This window comes from Hipposideros armiger, unplaced genomic scaffold (assembly GCF_001890085.2).
Source record: "Hipposideros armiger isolate ML-2016 unplaced genomic scaffold, ASM189008v1 scaffold_224, whole genome shotgun sequence".
Taxonomy (NCBI): domain Eukaryota; kingdom Metazoa; phylum Chordata; class Mammalia; order Chiroptera; family Hipposideridae; genus Hipposideros; species Hipposideros armiger.
In genome coordinates this window covers 1,594,869-1,615,205 of record NW_017731574.1, presented here as the reverse complement: position 1 = coordinate 1,615,205, position 20,337 = coordinate 1,594,869, and the positions used below count along the sequence as shown (strand labels likewise).

At 44.4% G+C, this 20,337-nt stretch overlaps 1 protein-coding gene across 1 annotated transcript in view; it reads right to left on the bottom strand.

Annotated features, from left to right (window-relative positions):
* The window catches only part of ANKRD27 (ankyrin repeat domain 27), a 73,499-nt gene continuing 53,162 nt past the window's right edge, over nucleotides 1–20,337 (bottom strand). Inside the window, exons 18-28 of the mRNA XM_019654477.1 lie at nucleotides 17,964–18,023; nucleotides 17,749–17,868; nucleotides 16,618–16,662; nucleotides 14,276–14,398; nucleotides 7,248–7,445; nucleotides 6,104–6,223; nucleotides 5,131–5,292; nucleotides 3,966–4,077; nucleotides 3,093–3,171; nucleotides 2,831–2,903; nucleotides 1–1,358 (exon numbers count right to left, since the gene is read on the bottom strand). Coding sequence (XP_019510022.1) covers nucleotides 1,125–1,358; nucleotides 2,831–2,903; nucleotides 3,093–3,171; nucleotides 3,966–4,077; nucleotides 5,131–5,292; nucleotides 6,104–6,223; nucleotides 7,248–7,445; nucleotides 14,276–14,398; nucleotides 16,618–16,662; nucleotides 17,749–17,868; nucleotides 17,964–18,023 — 1,326 coding nt within the window. The 3' untranslated portion in view covers nucleotides 1–1,124. The remainder of the gene's footprint in view (nucleotides 1,359–2,830; nucleotides 2,904–3,092; nucleotides 3,172–3,965; nucleotides 4,078–5,130; nucleotides 5,293–6,103; nucleotides 6,224–7,247; nucleotides 7,446–14,275; nucleotides 14,399–16,617; nucleotides 16,663–17,748; nucleotides 17,869–17,963; nucleotides 18,024–20,337) is intronic.

Sequence of the window (20,337 nt, the reverse complement as noted above, 5' to 3'; positions counted from 1 at the left end):
TCTCAAGAATCATAAAGTTTACTGCTTCTTTTCCATCATTTGGCACATACCCAAGGCACATTAGAAAATTAGAAGTCATAAATTACTTTGTAGAAAAATAATCAGCCCCTCCCTTCTATACATACACAAGTATTTCTAAGAACATGCACAAAACCATTTCCTTATTACAAAGTTATCTGAGAATGTACTCAGGACAAACCCATGTTTGTGGCTCTGGACCAATTAATAACATAAAAAAATAAGTATAATGTATAGAAATTCATAAAAAGTAAATGGCAATAAATTCTAACTTAAAGTAACTTTGACCTGGTTTGTGCTGTAAATTTTGAATCTGAATCAAAAGGCTAAGAAAAGATGTGCCAAATCTACTCTCTAGTTTAGTTACCATCCTTCAGGTGTGACATTTAAGGGACGGTTCTCAATGGAAAGGCATGTTCATAAAGACACTGCCACAGACGCGGGTGTACACTCATCAAATATCTGTACTTAACTTGGTTGTAAGAAAAATTATACTTAACTTCCCCTACACACATAGTGTAGCACAGGTCACAGAGGTCCTTTTCACTCAAAAGAACATCTAAATGGCATTTAGGCATCTTTGGGTTCAAGTGTTGCTTTGCAAAGGAACATTTTTCCAGGCCCTGTTTTCTTCTTTCAAATGGGACATTTCTGCCCAGCCCGTGCCATGGAACCTAAATTGTTTCTCTTCAGCTTATCCCAGATGAAGAAATTCTTTTAGCTTGTGGTTTGTTAATTTATACACATCACAGAGGTTTAGCACCTTTCAGTTGGAGGAGGTCAGAATCTGGTGATGAAACCTCTTAAATGCAACCAAGGAACCTGTATACTTAAGAAGAAACAAACATACACCACGGTCTTAAGGATCTGGACACCACTAGAATTTTCATCCATTCTTTTTTAAGTGTATTCATTAGCTTTGAAGAGGAAAGAGGTGGTGATCGTTTTCTTTGTTGCATTCATCCAGCCACAGAAAAGCTTTCGGGAATGTTCTGCTTTTCTCTCAAGTCCAAAAGAAAGTCCATTTAGTTCTACGCTGTACTCACGCTTGGCATCTTCTTGTTAAGGACTCCCTTCTTGGCAGCCAATTGAATTCCTTATTACTTTTAAGACTGGGAAACACTACCCTCCTGGGGAGTGGGGAGGTTGTCGGCAGCCTCTGGGCCCTTGGGTGCCACGACATTATTGACAGTGTGTCTACGGAGCATGCGCCTATTTCCAGGAGCAGTTTGTTTCAGTCCAGGCCTCGGGGGCTGATCCCCGTCTCCTCTGTTAGCAGTCTGAAGTCTGCTCTGGTCGGGCACGTTATTCTGCTTCTGTGTCCTTCTTTGTTTCCCTGGCTAGAGAGAAGGTACAATTCAAACGTTCACATGTGCACTGTACTTCAAACCATCACCATGACAACAACAGCTACCCTGGAGAGCTTATCCGTGCCATCCAATGTGCTCAGGACTTTCCACTCTGACATCCCTGTGGTGATAGTCTGACACGTGTCAGACACAAGTGTAAATAGATGCTTTATGTGCTTTCACATTTAACCTTGACAGCTCGGACAAGTGTGTACCATTGTGTTCCCCATTCTACAGCTGAGGAAACAGGATCGGCAAAGTTAAGCAATCTGCCTCAAGTCCCATAGCTAGCAAGGGAAAATCTAGCCCCTGACTGAACCAAGGCAGATTTCCAAGTTTGCCCGTTTCCCACCCAACAGCCAAGTCATGAAAGATTAAACGTGAAATCAGAGTTAGTTGTGTTAACAAAAATCACTTGAATTCTCTACAGCAAAGATTGAGAATGCATGTTTGTTCCAACAAGCCTCTGCAATACACGCTATAAATTCAATGTTTCATCAATAGTTGTATATTATGTCGTCCAGCAGCAATAAGAAGACTCATGTTTCTGAGGAGCGTCACCTAATATCACCACAGAATGTAAAGCTGCCTTTTTTTTTCCCCCCCTGTTGGGGGCTCACGGCAGCTCATGGAAACTCACGCCAGCTGCCGGCCAGCCCCACTGCAGCCTATGCCATCACCGGCGACTCATGGCAGCCCAGCTCCAGGTCGAGATGTTGTTCGTCATCTTAGCTGTAGAGGGCGCAGCATCACTGGCCTGCATGTGGGATCCGAACCGGGGCCCTGCTGCTTAGAGCTGGTGTCCCAAGCCAACTCCTAACCAACGCGCCACTCGGCCGGCCCAGTTGCTTTCTTTTTAGAACAGTGATTACATAGTGCTGGAAGAAGATGGCCATGTACAGAATTCTCTATACGAGCAACTTCATACATATTTGGAGAAGTTTTTTATCCATCTACATATAAACTTGTTTTCATTCTTACATCAGTGATGAAACACATTAGTGAATTTGCTTAGTGAAATTTGAGATATTTCACCAAGTACACACACACCATGAACTAACTACAGCATCTTTCCACACATATAACTATTTTCCACTTTTTCCTCACTTTCCTTTCTCAGCTCAGAAGCGTATTTTTTTTTTCTTCTGCTGAGCCATCCTGCCACCTGTTGGCAGCTCAGTGGCTGCTCAGCTCAGGCTGGGACTCGAACCGCTGTTGCTCATAGCTCGCACTCTTGAGCAAGCTCTTAACCAACTGAGCCACTTGGCCAGCCCTGAAGTGTATTTTTAAATGTTACAATAAATTAAGTCTATATTCTTGACCGTACCACAAAAGAACACGTTTTGTTATTAACTCTTACAGTGAAGGGAATAATGAAACGAGAAATGTGTTTACCATGGATTAATTTTTTAAAAAGCCAAACTTTAAAAACTATGATCATAACCTAGTGTTTAATAACTCACCTCATGCAAAGAATCGTCAGTAAAATTAGGGACACTTCTATCTCTTGTCATAATCTCCCTTGAAGTCCTTCCCCTAAAATCCAAAACAAACTAATATAAATGGTTGGGGTAGTGGTGCAAACACTGGGATTAGCCACAAGGTGGCAGCATTTGATGAGAACACTGATTTGTCCATAACCCATTCAAGCTGTACATAGCCTGTTTAGGTTTTAAGTAAAGGTGAGGTCAAAAGTACAGAAATCAACTCAAATTTTATACTCACTTAAACTGACCAGCTGGGTGGACAAAGTAAAACTGTCTCGTAAAAGGTTCATTGGGTAGATGATACATTTTTGAGTTCCCTGTAAATAAAAGGATAAACATCTGAAAACTTCCAAAATCGTTTAAGAATTGTTTTAAAATTATGGCATAAATGCAACCTTTCCATTTTATCAGTTTGACAAAAATTTGAAAATTAATCACTGCATTTGCTTAAAGAAACATATTAGTAGATATCTATTATGGTGTGAACCCCCCATGAAAAAAAGATAAATCCTTAATACACTGATATTCCCCAGCCACTGCTAATTACAGTGAGACAGCCTCAGGGTTACCCAGATATGTGAGTGAGTTTATTCACGTTACTGCACTGTAAAATCATATTGTAATTAAAAAACAAAAAACAAGGACCCCATCTAAACTGTAACAACTTTTTTTAAAAAAAGGAGAAAATACTTCAGCCCTATCCCTGTTCTGCAACTGCTGTTCTAATTACCATCAACCAAAAAAATTCTTTAAAGGTAGCATTTACCCTGATGTCCAGGAAATGCTTAGGAAAACACCTGGCTTTTAATGTGAGGCATGATAAAAACTACCGGAGGTTGGTCCTCCTCTCCAGCTGGTAAGTGGAGGCCTGACCTTCAAGGTCATGCTGACAGGTATCATCCCAACCAACCGGAAAACTATTGTAGTATCAAAAAAAAAACCCCTGATAAATTTGGATGGAACATACATTTCTTTGGTGCCTAATCCCACCCCGTCATGATGATGATTACATTTTACATTTTATAGTCACAACTAAATGAAAACCAGCAACTATTCACGAAGTTCCAAATAAACCCAAGTTGAGGATTACAGAATGAATAAAAGTTCTTACATTTTTTCCTGATCTTAACAGTAACGTACTCCTTGTCTTCTGTTTCGCCAGTGTCATCTAACGTGGCCACACAGCTTGGCACTACCTGAAGTAATTCCATTATTTTTGAATTCTACAATTTGAAAGGGAGAGGGTTAACTGTAATATTTTCTTATACTTTCTCAGCAGATAATTACCCGTTTTTTATCTCAATGTCAATACTCGTGTAGCTGGGCAGAAAAGCAAAGAAGCAATGACAGACAAAATGTTGAGGCCCTAAGGCCTAGTGGTTAAAGCGCAGCCCTGCACTGGGAGGCTGGCTCTGCCCTCGGCTGGGTCCTCGGGGCCAGGGGTTACTGCTCTGTGCCATCAGGCTGACAAGAAAAGGAGCCAGGATTCCAGTTATCATGAGGTTCTCGAGGACCCAGCACACAGTAAGTACCCCATAAAAGACATCCATCAGTATCACCGTTTGAGAAAGTGCTAAACTGGAAGTTGAAAATATTTCGGTACTGTTAAGAAATGTCACCGAAACTCAGAAATTAATATAATTAGCCCATGAGCAGGTTGGCTTTATGGTGACTTTAACAAGTCAGTAGTGTCATTTAAAGCCCTGAGTAGAAAACTAGATAAAGATTCAACATGAAAACAGGAACAGGAAAGAGCTACTTTCTCCCAGGAGAAAAGGACTTTCTCCTCACCATTTCTCCATGGCAGGCACCCACGGCACTGGGAGAGTGGTCAACTGGCCTTCACAATTCTCCTTACAGATTGCAAGGAGTCTTCAAGCCACCCACTGAACAAACTCTCCATCGTGCTGCGAAGACCACAGGTGTATCCCCAGGGCAGGGAGGGGAACACCAGAGCGTCGTCTGAACTCGCTGCTACTTTCCGGACCTGACGACTCGTCAGGGGCCTAGACGAGGGTGCTGACACCTGCAGCCTCAGGGACAGCACCTCCACTCAGGCCTTTGAAAACCGCCCCCAAAGACCGACTCTTGGCTCCCGAGTGGCCCACCTCTGACCAGGTGACCAAAGACCAGACACTTAGCCACCCTGGCAGATGTCCAGCGCACCAACTCAGCCAGGCCCAGCAATTCAAGTCAGACCTGGTTTAGACACAATGCATCCAAAGGGAGCTGAGACGGGGCCTGGGACACCCTCAGTCTGCAGCTCCCCCGCTCACCTGCTCAGCACAGTCGATAGCCGTGCACTGCCTCTTGTTCAAGACCTGCACTGATGCTCCGTGAAGCAGGAGCAGCTCCACGGCAAAGACGTGCTTTTCTATCACCGCCTCGTGCAGGGCGGTGTTGCCCTTATTGTTAGAAGCGTTAATGGAGGCCCCATGCTAGAAAGAGAAGCAGTACAATCAAAAGGAATGCTAGAAGCTATCAACGCAGAATCCGGGTGGTGTGTATATAAAATTCTTTCCATTTTTCTTAAGATGTTGGGGGTAAAATAAATTCTGAGGAAAAGATTTAAGCTCAAAGATATTCACTGTAGCATTATGGCAGGAAAAAAACCCAGACGTTACCTAAATGTATACAGCAGGAACAGTTAAGTTAAACAAAAACAAACTATGGTACATCCATAGCTATGCAACCATTAAAAATTGAGATAATTTTTAATAGCCAGTTTTCCACCTTGATTGAAAACAAGCAAGACAGACAACAATGCGAATCTAAACTATGCACATTTTTTTTTTAAAGTTCACCAGCATTAGTTGCCTTTGAGTGATGGGATTATAACAGACAAGTTGTTTTTTTCTCTGCTTCTTTAGATTCTCTGTCCTACAATCAACACGCATAACGTTTAGCAGTGACAAAGGACATTCAGCTCACACTGAAGGTAACCACTCAGCTCTAACCTGGTAAATGAGGCAAGACCCACACCTTCAGCAAAAGCTGCGTCTGCGTCCTCAGCTCTGTACCCGACACAGCACAGATGCTGGCACCCCAGTTCCCAGACGCTGACACCCCACTTGCCATCAAAGAGCCATCGCGTGCAAATTGGATGTGAAGCTCCAGGGGCAGCTCAAAACAAAGGGCAAGAGGCCTGCCCACTCCTGTCCATCTGCCAGTCACTGCCAGGGGCTCACCCCGTGATGAGATGCCCATCGCTGACCAGTGTTGGCAGCTCCCGGGCTGTGGGGCCCTTACCTGCAGCAACAGTGCCGCGACTTCATGGTAGCCACTGGAACAGGCGTAAATGAGGGGGGTGTTTCCACTTATATCCTTTTTGTCAGGTTTTGCCTTGGACTCTAATAGATACTTCACCACCTAGCACAGAGAGGAACAATTTTCAACTTTAATTAAAATTTGCAGGGAGAAATCCTCTAACTTGATATTCTTTTGACTTAGTTCTCTAAGTTTATCTAGAAGGCTCTTTAGATACATGTCTGACCTCAGGAGAAAGCAGACCACCTGAAAGGGGGACAGACAGACAGTTGCTGAGGGTTGACTGTGTGCCAGGCGCTTGATGTTTTTCATTTAATCACTAGCTCTACCCTGTGGCAAGCTGGAATCACCACTCCAGTTTTACAGATGAGGAAACTGATGCTCAAAGCACTGTGCTAGGTGTTATGAGAGAGACGGAAGACCTGAAGCATGGTTCCTGACTTTAGAAAGCTTACAGACTAATGAGGGAAAATGAAAGAGCATGCATAGATAGATAATTTCCCAAAAGAAAAACAGGACTTGAAAAAAGTCAATCGTGGGGCTCAGGTGGTTAGAGCACAGTGCTCATAACATCGAGGTTGCTGGTTCCATTCCCACATGGGCCAGTGAGCTGCGCCCTGCACAATTAGACTGGGGACAACGACTTGACTTGGGGCTGATGAGTCCTGGAAAGAACACACTGGTGCCCAATAAAGTTGAAAAAAAAAAAAAAGTCAATCATTCCACAATTATCTCCTGACCCTCCTGCAGAGGGGCCTTACTCTATGTCGTGCTCAGACAGGGCTGAGGGAATGGAAAGGTGCTACGACGCGGCCAGAGCCCTGGAGACCAACACCCAAGTACCAGAGACAGCTCCTGCTGGGGTCAGAATCAGTACAACAGCCTATGCCACCCAGATGTGAATGGCAGTGGGAGAGGGGTTGGCTCCACCCCAGAAGCGCCCGAGTTCTGCGTTCTGTTGCTGAGTGGTCCTGCCATGTGCACCTCAGAATCTCGGGGCTGGGAGGAAAGAAAGGTGCGGTGCTCTGGGCCAGCCGCCCAATCCTGGTCCCTGGGCAGCATTCCCACCAGGAGAGTTTCCTACCAAAAGCAAGCACCCTAACAGCCCAAGAGACAGAACGCATACCTGGAAGTGGCCTTGCTGGCAGGCCAGGTGGAGTGGGACAGCTTGCTTTGCATTTCTGGCACCCACATTGGCTCCATGCTTCAAGAGGAGGGGGACGAGGTCCACCCGGCCATGCAGGGCAGCGACGTGCAGTGGGGAGGAGCCGTCCTGGTTGGTCACATTCACACCCAGCCCGCTGGCAGGGGTCTTTGCCAGCTTCTAGTACGTGCAGAAGATGGAAACGGAAATGTCATTAGTATTGAAGAAGCCGGGCTGACGGAACTGAAGCCATCTGCCCCCTACAGCACCTCAGCAAAATTTGGGATCACCATGGGATCCAGTCAGGATGCCCACAGGTGAACTCCTACTGCTTTCGAAAGGTCTGCTGTCAGCGGATTAACTTCCATTTTCATGAAAGCAACCCCCTAAAATGATACCATATTGTGCCAAGGCAATTCACTGGGGAAGGGAAAGTCTGTTCAACAGATGATGCTGCAACACCTGGATACATGGAAAAACTGCATCTCCACCCTTATCTCACACCAAGCACAAATTAAAATGCATCATAGACTTAAGTGTAAAAGCTACAACCACAAAACTTGAAGAGAACACAGAAAAAAATCTTTGCAACACTGGGATAAGCGAAGATTTCTTAGATAAGACAATAGCAAAAAACCTAAGTTTGATAAATTAGACTTAATAAAAATTTTAAATCAATGCTCTTTAAGAGAGAATTAAGAAAATAAAAAGGCAGGGTGGCTGGTTAGCTCAGTTGGTTAGAGCACAGTGCCCATAACACCAAGGTTGCCGATTCGATCCCCACATGGGCCACTGAGTTGCGCCCTCCACAACTAGATTGAAACCACTACTTGACTTGGAGCTCATGGGTCCTAGAAAAAAAGCCCTCCACAACTATTGGGTCGTCGGGAAAGTCATGACGTATTTTTCTATGTTTTTCAATGCAAAAATGCGTCATGACTTTCCTGACAACCCAACAGACTGAAACAAGTACTTGACTTGGAGCTGATGGGTACTGGAAAAACACACTGTTCCCCAATAAAATAAAATTTAAAAAAAATTGAAAAGGCAAGTTACAGAATGGGAGAAAATGTTTGCAATATGTATACCTGACAAAGGACTTGTACCAACCAGAATTAAAAACAAACAAACAAACAAAAAAACCTCACAACTCAGTAAGACAATCCATTATTTGTTTCAATAGGCAAAAGATTTGAAAAGACTTCACAAAAGAAGATAACATAAAATAACATCTTTAGTTATACAGGAAATGCAAATCAGTATCAGGAATGACAAAACCCAAGGGTCAGAAAACAGATCAGTGATTGTCCGGATGGGGAGAAACGACAAGGGGGCAGGACAGAATATTTTGGGGTGATAAGAAATGTCCTGTATCTTCATTGTGGTGCTGGTGGTTATGCGACAATGCATTCGTTTGTCAAACCTTGTAAAACTGCTACTTAGTTCCATAGTTCACCCTCATTTTTATCATGAAACTTCCTTACTATTTACAGTGGCTTTAAGATCAACTATAAGAACAATCAGTAATTAAAAGGGCAAACAAAACTAATTTATAAATCATATAACTAAAAATAAATATTAAATTGTGATGTTGAATCATATGTTTTGATAGTGTAATTAATATGTTAAGAGTTTTCTGTGATTTATCTCTAGTTCATTTTCTGATGATTAAAAATGTTATCTCTTTAAAAACTATGCTAAGTGCTCCCTTTGGCAGCACATATACTAAAATTGGAATGATACAGAGAAGATTAGCATGGCCCCTGTGCGAGGGTGACATGCAAATTCATGAAGCGTTCCATATTTTATTAAGAAACTGTGGTACATTTATACAATGGAGTATTACTCAGCCATAAAGAAGAATGAAATCTTACCATTTGCAACGAAATGGATGGACCATAGAACGTTATGCTAAGTGAAATAAGTCAGACTGAGAAAGATAAATACCATATAATCTCACTTATATGTGGAATCTAAAAAATGGAATAAAGGAGCAAATTAATCAGAAACAGTCTCAGAGATATAGAGAAAAAAGTGAGGCCTGCTAGTTGGGAGCGGGGTAGGGATGAAGGAGGGGTGAGGGCATTAGAAAGCACAAATTGATAACTAAAAGATTGCCACGAGGATACCAAAGACAGTTTGTGGAATATAATCAATAATGTTGTAAAGATTTTGTAGGGTATCAGATGGGCACTTGTCTTATTAGGGAGACCACTTCATGGACGGTGTAAGTGCCTGACCACTGCAGTGTACACCTGAAGCTGAAGCTGAATAATACTGAATGTTAACTATAATGGTCCCAGGATGTGGAGTACAGCATAGGGAATAGAGTCAGTGGAACTGTAACAGCTATGTACGATGTCAGAGGGGTAGTAGATTGGGGGAGGGGGGTTATCACTTTGTGAGGGGTGTACATGTCTAACTATTACATTGTTTTGTATACCTGAAACTAACATTTAAAAAAAAATCTACTAAAAAAACCAGAAACAACTATGCTAAATTTAAAGGATAAATTTTACTGTATGTAATTATACCTCAAAAATAAAAACAAACAAATGAAGAAGTAGGGAGGAAAACACAACGAAATACCACTGCATACTTACCAGGATGATGACTAAAGTTAAAAAGTCAAAATACCGGGGTGACCAGTTAGCTCAGTTGGTTAGAGCATGGTGCTGATAACACCAAGGTTGCCGGTTCAATCCCTGCATGGGCCACTGTGAGCTGTACCCTCCTTAAAAGAGTCAACTATGCCATTGTAGCATGAAAGCAATGTGTAACCAATGACCATGGCTGATGCCTAATTAAAAAATAAATAATAATAATAATAATAAAGTCAAAATATTAAGTGAGGACAAAGATGTGGGGGCAACTAGAACTCTCACATGTTGCTGGTTGGAATGGAAGATGCTACAATCACTCCAGAAAACTGGCACTTTTTAATAAGATTCAACATACACTTACTATATAACCCAGCAATTATCCTCCTAGGTATTTACCCAAGGAAACATATTTACGTGAAGACTTGTATACAAATATTCACAGTAGCTTTATTCTAAAGCCCAAAACAGGAAACCACGCAAAGTCCATCAACAGGTGATAAGATAAACAAATTATGGTATATTCAACGAAATACTACCCAGCAATAAAAAGAAATGAACTACTAAGGCAACACTGATCTCAAAAACGTTCTGCTGAGTAAAGGAAGCCAGACTCAAAAGCTTGTGGACGGTATGGTTCCATTCACACAAAATTCTAGAACATGCCAACATGTCTGTAGTGACAGGAAGCAGATTGGTGGTAATGTCTGCAATATGTGTATCTGACAAATTGTCCCTGCTTGGGACAGGGGAGGGAGGGAGGAAGGGAGGAGCTGAAAACCAGCACAAGGAAACTCTCGGAGATGATGGACTGCTCTGTATCTTGACTGTGGTGCTGGCATCCTGGGTTTCTACAGCTACAGACACTCACCTCTTGGTAAAACTTCCTTATCTGGTGGTCATTCCCTCGGGTCTCAGCATTCCAAGACACTTCCTTACTCACCAAATTGTGTACTTTATATGGATGTACAGTAAGTCCTCACTTAACAGATATAGGTTCTGTACATTGCAACGTATACATTACCCTGTAGCTGAAAAGCTACATGTGAATGTAAAATTTAGTCATTTAAATATTCTTAGGTCAGTGAACCCCATGAACTTTTATTTATTTATTTTTAACTGAGCCATCCTGCCACCTGTTGGCAGCTCAGCAGCAGCTCAGCTTGGGCCGTGAATCGAACCAGTGATACTGTTGCTCAGAGCTTGCACTCTTGAGCGAGCTCTTAACCAACTGAGCCACTTGGCTGCCCCCCACCATGAACTTTTAAAATAAGGTATTATTATCTTCTAATACAAAGCATAACACCACTATATCTGTTTTAGTGGTGTTAGATTCTGTGACATTAAGCAAAATGACGTATAAAAAAATCCATTTTCCCATTGGCTAACTGATATAAACAAGAGTAAAGTTCCTATAGCATCTCATCAGCGTTATAGTGAAAAGTTGTTATTTGAGGACCTGCTGTACTTTACTGAACATAAATTATACTTAAAGGTTAAAAAAACAAACAAAACTAAACACACCAGTGGGCTAGAAGAGGGGTTTGGTGGTGGGGGGGGTTAATTTAATCACAGACATAAAGCAATTTAGTGTTGTGTCTTTTTGAGAAATTCAAAAAGAGGAAAAGATGAAGAGGTTTTAAAAGAGCAGAGAACATAAGACTATATCCAATAAACTCAACAGGTATTGTAATGTGTAATTCAGCTTCTTGCTACAACAAAGGAACTGAGGTAGGGAAGAACAGAGTGTAGGAAAATGATAAAAGAACAGCAGAGAGATGCAGAAACTGTCTCTAGCCACCCAGAGTCACTGACTGGGCCTGGGAGCTTTGTTACTTCACATCATATCCTTGGAAACACCATCTGCCTTTTGAATCCCTACGTTTTTCATAGCCGCCCACCTAGGGGAAATAATTTTTTAAACTGTACATATCCAGCTGCAAGGGTGGCTATGTGGCACATTGCAATGTACACATTACCCTGCAGCTGAAAAGCTACATGTGAATGAAAAATTTAGTCATTTAAATATTCTTAGGTCAGAGAAACCCATGAAGTTTTAAAATAAGGTAGTATTAACTTCTGATACAAAGTGTAACACCACTATATCTGTTTTATGAAGCCAAATTAATTTTCTTAGTATGCGACATACAGCTAGCACATGAGCGCTAACATGTACATGTGCTATTTACAACTGCTCAAAAGAAAATGAAACACTTAGGTAAACATTTCACAAAACATGGACAGGATCTGTACACTGAAAACTGAAAAATGTTGAATTCAAAGCAGGCCTAATACTTGAGAGATATACCATGTTCATGAAGACTCAACATAGTAAAGATGTTATTTCTCCCCAAAATGATCTACAGTTTTAATGCAATTCCTATCAAAATCATAACAAGGTTTTTGTAGACACAGCAAGCTCATTTTAAAATTTATAAGGAAAGGCAAAGGCCCTCGAATAGCTCAAATGACCCTGGCAAAGAATAAATTATGTTTCTTCTTCTTTACCCAATATGAAGGCTTACTGTGTAGTTGAAATAATCAAGACAGTGTGCCCCTGGTGGAGGGACACATCAATGAAATGGAGGGTTCAGAAACAGACCCCCACCATTCATAGTCAACTGAGTTCCAGAAGCGAATTGGTGGATGAAGGATGGCTTTTCAACAAGTGGTGTTGGACAAGTGGACGCTGTAGGCAAAGAAATGAACCTCAATCTAAACCTCACGCCTTGTATAAAAATGAACTCAAACTGGATCCTGGGCTTAATTGTAAAACGTAAAATGTTCAGGAAAGAAAACTTTCAGGAAAAGAAAAAAACAGGTGAAAATCTTTGGAATCTAGGGTTAAGCAAAGAGTTCTTAGACTTAATACCAAAAGCACGATCCAGAAAAAAAAGACTGGTAAACTGGACTTCTCAATTAAAAACTTGCTCTATGAAAATGCATGTGAAGAAGATACAGGCAAGCTACAGACCACATATCTGACAAAGAGCTAGAATCTAGAATACATAAAGAACTCTTAAAACTCAACAGTAAAAAACCCCCAAAAACCAGTAAGAAAATTGGCAAAGGAAAGGTACAGACATTTCACTGAAGAACATGAAGAGATGGCAAATAAGCACACAGAAGATATTCAACATCACCACCCATTAGGAAACGCAAACTACAGCCACAACGAGACAGTGCAGTCAGAATGGCTAAAATAAAAACCAGTGACAACAACAAATGCTGGTGAGGACGCGGAGAAATCGGATCGCTCATACACTGCTGGCGGGAATGTAAAACGGTACCACCACTCTAGAAAACAGTTGGTCGGCTCCTTATAAAAACTAACCATAGAATTACCATGTAATTACCAGATGATTCAGCAATTGCATTCTTGGGCATTTACCTTAGAGAAACGAAACTTATGTTCTCCCAAAAACCTGTACACAACTGTACATAGCAGCTTTATTTGTAATATCCTGAAACCGGAAACAACCCATAAGTCCTCCAACAGGTGAATGGTTAAACAAACTGGCACACACGGACCATGGAATACTGCTCAATAATACAGGAATAAACTGCAAACTACACGCAACAACTTAGAATCATGCTAGCGAACAAAGCCAATCCCAAAAGGTTATATGCTTCATGATTACATTTATATAACATTTCTGCAATGACAAAATCAAAGAAATGGAGAACAGGTTAGAGGTTGCCAGGGGTTAGGGATGGAAGGGTGGGGGTGACAGAGAGAGAGAGGTGGGTGAGGTGATAAAAGAAAAACACCAGTGATTCCTTTTGTGGTGAGCCACCTGTTCTGTCCTTGAATGTGGTGGTGGATACACAAAGCTACATATGTGATAAAACTGCATAGAACTAAACACACACACACACACACACACACAATCACTCACAAGCACAAGTAAAACTGGGCATATCTGAGTAAGATGGATGGATTGTATCCATGCCAATATACTTCCTAGTGGTAATATTGTCCTATGGTTTTGCACGCTGTTACCATTAGGGGAAACTGAATGGTACACCCTCTGCCACCCTCGTGTACCAACGTGAGCACAGGCAATGGCAGTGGAGCTCAAGTGCAGCCCCCCAGGGAGCTGCAGCCACGTGGACAGAGACCCGCGGGCATGTCTGTTGGTAAACTCCTGCCTGTGACTGCGGGGCCCAGAGAGCAGGTGAGACACTAAGCACGTGTGGCTCGCCCTGTCACGGACCTGCCCATTCAGGGAGCAGGCGGCCCGAGCCAGACCCTGCACCAGTGTCAGCTTCTGTCCACCCTGAGCTAACTAGTCCCCACCACGTATCACTCAGAAATTAGCTGGCTGAGAAGCAGACAACTTTCCCAACAGGAAAAAGAAGGATTTGCCTCCCTCCCCCCGGCCTCTGTCAACAGAAGCAAAGCCAAACCTTTTGAGCTGGAGCACATCTGGGGCACTGGCACAGGGGGTGACAAAATTCAAGATCTTCTGTGCTGACAGCATCCTCCACTTCCTCCAGGTCCTCGTCTGCCCACTCCAGGAGATAACGCACCTGGTGGTGCAGAAAAAAGAGAAATGGGAACTTAAAGCTCGTCCTTAGCTCCTTTCTAAGCTACAGTCCCTCTCTCCCTCTCTCCCTGTCTCCCTCTCTCTCTCTCTCTCTCTCTCTCTCTCTCTCTCTCTCTCACACACACACACACACACACACACACAGAGTCTCTCAGCTATTCCCAAATCAGGGCCTGCACTCCCTCAACCACCAGAGTAACTTAAAAACGACGGCTGCTGCTCACACAAATATTCCAAGGTTCAACTACGCTCATGCCTTTCTCATTTCTCTCATGGGTGATGTACAGAGGGTGAGCTACCATTTCTGCAGTTTGTGTTAAAGATTCTTTTCTTCTGGCTTAAAAAGGCACAGAGTGGTGCTGCTGCAAAACTCTGGTCCTAGAGCAGTTAGTGAGCACCTCCTTTTACATGATCTAATTGCCCGCTTTCTACAACCAGTCCCTCTCTTTTTATCTGGGAGAAAACTCACTCCGAGAGGTCAACACCTTGTTCAGGGCCACGCGGCTGGTAAGTGGTGGTCGGGACTCCACGCCAGGCTCCCTTCCACTCTAATGCAACTAGCCCACAGGTCAGAGCACTGAAATGACCCCCAAACAGGTCAAATGTATGTTCCAGTCAAGACTACATTTTAGGAGATTAAATGTGAGAAAAGAAAACAATATAAATACAATCCTCGGCCTGGTTCTAAGCCTGGAGGAAGTCAGCATATGCCTGCAAGGGGCTGACAAAGGGCTCCTGGAAGACCCCCATTGACCCCAAACTTCTCTCCTTCGGGTCCCTTCCATGTCCCTGACAACAGACACTGGTCAGGGTGGAAACAGCAAAGGCCTCGACTCAGGGGCCCCACCCAGCAGGTTAGCTGGACAGACAGAGGGCAGGTCCTCTTAATGAGAAGAGGGGAAAGAGAATGGGGCAGGGAGTGAGAGGCAGGTGGCACCAGGAAGGGGGTTGGAGGTTATGTGTTGATTGGTTTGGACGGTGTGACCCCAGGGCACCGGGCAGTTTGTCTCTGCTCACGTCTTTCATGGCAGCCTCAGCCCCCTCACCCACCCACACAAGGAAGAAGACCAGATGTGCTGTGACACAGGGACAGTCGTAATCGCTTCCCCACACAGGCTATGCCACATGGCTCTTAGGGTGCCTAACGAAGTCCTCCTCTGCTTCCCCCAAACAACACGGGGTTCTCCTAGAGCTGGCCTCATGACAGGAGCAATGTGACATCGGCCAGACATAGACCCCTTGTCCCGCCCCTCAGAGTAGCCTTGCGTCAGTGCGATGGGTTAATAGTAGTCTCTGGGCAAAGGTTAATCCACCAATAACTGCATTTGGATCCTTAATACCGCGGGGGCTGTTATAATCAGGGCACAGTAATTTCTGTCCACCACCTCAAACTCAATCCTCAGTGAAACACACTCTTGAAACACACATCATTGGAAAGTTCTCCTGTAACAGGACGTACTCAGAGCTCCTAATTTGCTAAGTACCTAGTGTACTCCTCCTTTTAAAGTGGAAGACATAACACATTCCTCTGGGGAAGCCAAAGGCAAGCCAGGGGGACTGCCTGTGGGGATCTAAGCAAGGCTGTCTCCACGCTCCAGCGCTCTCATGATCAGGGTTCCCTGCGACCTGACAGTGAGGGTCAGAACAGACACCTTCCCTCCAGCCAGGACATCCTCGCCGGGTGCCACCCCAGAGCAGCCAGCACCATCTCGCCCAGATGCCTGCTTGTGACTCCTTGAAGCCCCCAGCCTCAGCTCTCAGCTTCCTCGTCCAGGCGTCCCAGCCATCCACAGCTTCCCTCGGGGCCACGCTAACACCCTCGAGGGTCTGCCCTCCCCTCAGCCCCTCCTCCTTGCCCACAACCCTGTCTGCTCATCTCGCCCCCTGCTAGTGGGCCTGGGTTTTGAGCCCACACTCTGTGAACTGGACATGGGCTGGTCTCCTTGCCAACATCTCACCCCACTCTTGGAGTATGAATGTCTGAAAGGCAGGGACATGCTCACTGTGCGGCTTTAAGCCCAACTTACTTGTGGCGGAAATGTCACATTACCATTACCAAACATTCATTACATGCACCCCCTTCTACATGAATGTGAACAAGGAATCCACACAGCTCCTAGCTGAGCCGGAGACAGGAAATGCAGGAAATAGCTGTTTTAAACCGAGAGCACGCTTGTTGTAAATGCACTTCTACAAACTCACCATTTCTAGATCTCCATCAGCAACTGCTCTCAAAAGTTTTTCTACCTTAATAAAAGGAAAAAGAATGTTAGGAGAATGATGTTAATAAACTAATAAAAACAATATCCTGAAAACCTAGCAGCTTTCATTTGTCTCTTGATTCGTGGAGTTTTGACATCTCATTCAGTATCTTTCAAACACATCCCTAAAACTGCTCAGATAGGACACCAAGGAGGGTGCTAGTGTGTACCAAGCCCACTACCACTTACGGTCTATGAAATGACACTGCTTATTTATGTGGCAGAGAGGGATGACAGTCATCTTGAAGCACAAGCACTTCCTAGGAGGCCGGCCACCCTTTAGAACTACATATGTTCAGCTGTCATTATCTGCTAGCTGAGGGGTACATGAGGGGGACACCCCGCCCAAGAACCACTCCAGGTCTCTGTCAGACTTTGGAGCGTGTCTCTTGGCTTTCTTTGCTGTGCTTCAGCATTGAGCTAAGCTTACTGGGCCCTCCAAGAGCAGGGTGGGGCTTGGGGGAAGCGGGGGAAGAGGGGTGTTAGGTGGAGTCAGTGAGGGATCCCCATCCCCAGGCGAAAAGGCAAAGGGTTCCTGGCACATCCATGCAATGGTCTGGCTCTGTGGGCTGACGCTGGACAAGCTCTAAGACAGGTTAAATGGAAAAAATACAGACAGGCTATAAATCAGCTTTTACAAAACACAGTGTGTGAGTGCATGTAAATATCTGTACAGGCTTTGCAAGAAGTCAGGAAGGACCCACATCAGGTTAACCGGGGTGCTTATGGAGTGGGAGGGAAGGGCAGAGAAAATCGACTTTATACAATGGTCTTAAATCAGTGGACCCATAGGTGACTTGACTTGTACGTTTCTTAGAATAGTCTCTCTCTCACACACACATACACCACCCACAAAGCAAAGAGCTGCTTCGGGAGCAGACCAGCAAGAGCAAGCAGGGTGAGAACCGTCTGGGCTCCTCTCCAGGGCACTGACCTCCGCCACAGCAGACACAGCTCCCACGGATGACGAGCAGGCTGACTGGGCGGCTCTCGTCAGGCTCAGGCTCTTTAACTGGGGCCGTAACACAGGGCCGCGCAGCCCGCCTCCCGCCCTCCCACCTGGGGGCTTCACCTCTCTGTAGTCCTTCTTGGGCTCCTCTTGCCTGGAGCTCACTGACAAAGAGGAGAAGCTGGAGGTGGAGGACCCCTGGCTGATGGAATCCACAGAGTACTGAGGGGGCGGCACAGGGACCTGCAGCAAGAGAGCCCAACAAGCAAAGAGACAGGTGAGCGCTAGAGTAGGCTGTGGCCATAGAGGGGGCCAATGAGACAGCCCAGCTCACTTACCTCTGAAGACTGCTGCCTCCTTTCTAAGGACAGATGACGGGTTTCCATTATAGACAGAATCTAGGGAGATAGAAGCAACAAGAAAAGTACTGAACGAGATGGGTCCCCAAAGCATGGTCACCCGTAATACCCCACTGCCTGCCCATCTCCCCGGAAGGTCACACAGCCCAGCCAAATTCTTGGAGAGACAGCAAAACCAAGGCCCGGAGTGGGTGGGAATTTACTGAGGATCACTCTGATTAAGTCTGGGTTTCTTTCCGCCATCCCACCACGCCTGCTGCCTGACAGGAGGGGCCGGTACTTCCCAGGAACGGGCTCACATGACAAGAGAAGCCCAGCCACAGACGGGGCCTCAAAGGCTGCCTTGTGCAGCCCCTGGGCTGTTTGTCCACAGGAATAAAGCGTGGCCTTCCCTTTGGCACCCGTGGGTCTCAAGCACGAACAGCTCAGAGCCGAACCAGGTAGGGAGTCGGCTCCTCCCTCTGTAGACCTCCCTTGGGAAGGGGACTTTGCTAGAAGCAACAGTGGCAGAGAAGCCCTCAGCTTCTCGAGGGCATCTCAGGCCAAGGATGGCACTGCCCAGTCCCCTCAGCTCCGGCTGCTACAAAGCTGAGACCCTGTGAGTGCAAGGGAAATATGGCTCAGGAACCCCTGGGGTTAGGCCTTCAAACACTGTGCTAATGTGGATCTTATTTAAGTTCTTATCACACACACAAACATAATAATAATAAAGAGGACAGGAAGAAACTTTTGAAGGTGATGGATGTTTATGGCATAGATTATGGTGATGGTCTCATGGGTGTGTACTTGTCTTCAAACTCATAGAGTTGTATACAGCGGTACCTTATTTATTGCACTTTATTGAGCTTCATAGATGTTGTATTTTTTACAAACTGAAGGCAAGACCCTCCACCAGCAAAAGGATTACGACTCGCTTTATTGCAATATTCGCTTTATCGCGGTGCTCTGGAACTGAACCTGCAATATCTCCGAGGTCTGCCTGTACATAGTTGTGTACAGCTTTTGGGTTTTTTTGTTTTTTGTTTTTTGGAGGAAGGGAAGGGGGACGCCGGCTGGGCCCTCCTGGAATAGGTGTGCACAGCTTTTGTATGTCAACCATACCTCAATGAAGTGGTTTTAAAAATGGTGCTACTCCTAGAAGACCCCGTGAGCACACTGAAAGACTTCCCTTGGAGAGAACTATAAAAGGAAGTCTGGAAACCATCAAGAGGCAGAAAGTACGGCCTGTGCATAGGAAAGCAACTAGAGGCCTGTATTAAAATGGAATGGCTGGGCCGGCTGAGTGGCGCGATGGTTAAGAACTGGCTTGGGACGCCAGAGGGCCCCGGTTCGGATCCCACATATGAGGGCCAGTGACACTGCCCTNAAAATTTAGTCATTTAAATATTCTTAGGTCAGTGAACCCCATGAACTTTTATTTATTTATTTTTAACTGAGCCATCCTGCCACCTGTTGGCAGCTCAGCAGCAGCTCAGCTTGGGCCGTGAATCGAACCAGTGATACTGTTGCTCAGAGCTTGCACTCTTGAGCGAGCTCTTAACCAACTGAGCCACTTGGCTGCCCCCCACCATGAACTTTTAAAATAAGGTATTATTATCTTCTAATACAAAGCATAACACCACTATATCTGTTTTAGTGGTGTTAGATTCTGTGACATTAAGCAAAATGACGTATAAAAAAATCCATTTTCCCATTGGCTAACTGATATAAACAAGAGTAAAGTTCCTATAGCATCTCATCAGCGTTATAGTGAAAAGTTGTTATTTGAGGACCTGCTGTACTTTACTGAACATAAATTATACTTAAAGGTTAAAAAAACAAACAAAACTAAACACACCAGTGGGCTAGAAGAGGGGTTTGGTGGTGGGGGGGGTTAATTTAATCACAGACATAAAGCAATTTAGTGTTGTGTCTTTTTGAGAAATTCAAAAAGAGGAAAAGATGAAGAGGTTTTAAAAGAGCAGAGAACATAAGACTATATCCAATAAACTCAACAGGTATTGTAATGTGTAATTCAGCTTCTTGCTACAACAAAGGAACTGAGGTAGGGAAGAACAGAGTGTAGGAAAATGATAAAAGAACAGCAGAGAGATGCAGAAACTGTCTCTAGCCACCCAGAGTCACTGACTGGGCCTGGGAGCTTTGTTACTTCACATCATATCCTTGGAAACACCATCTGCCTTTTGAATCCCTACGTTTTTCATAGCCGCCCACCTAGGGGAAATAATTTTTTAAACTGTACATATCCAGCTGCAAGGGTGGCTATGTGGCACATTGCAATGTACACATTACCCTGCAGCTGAAAAGCTACATGTGAATGAAAAATTTAGTCATTTAAATATTCTTAGGTCAG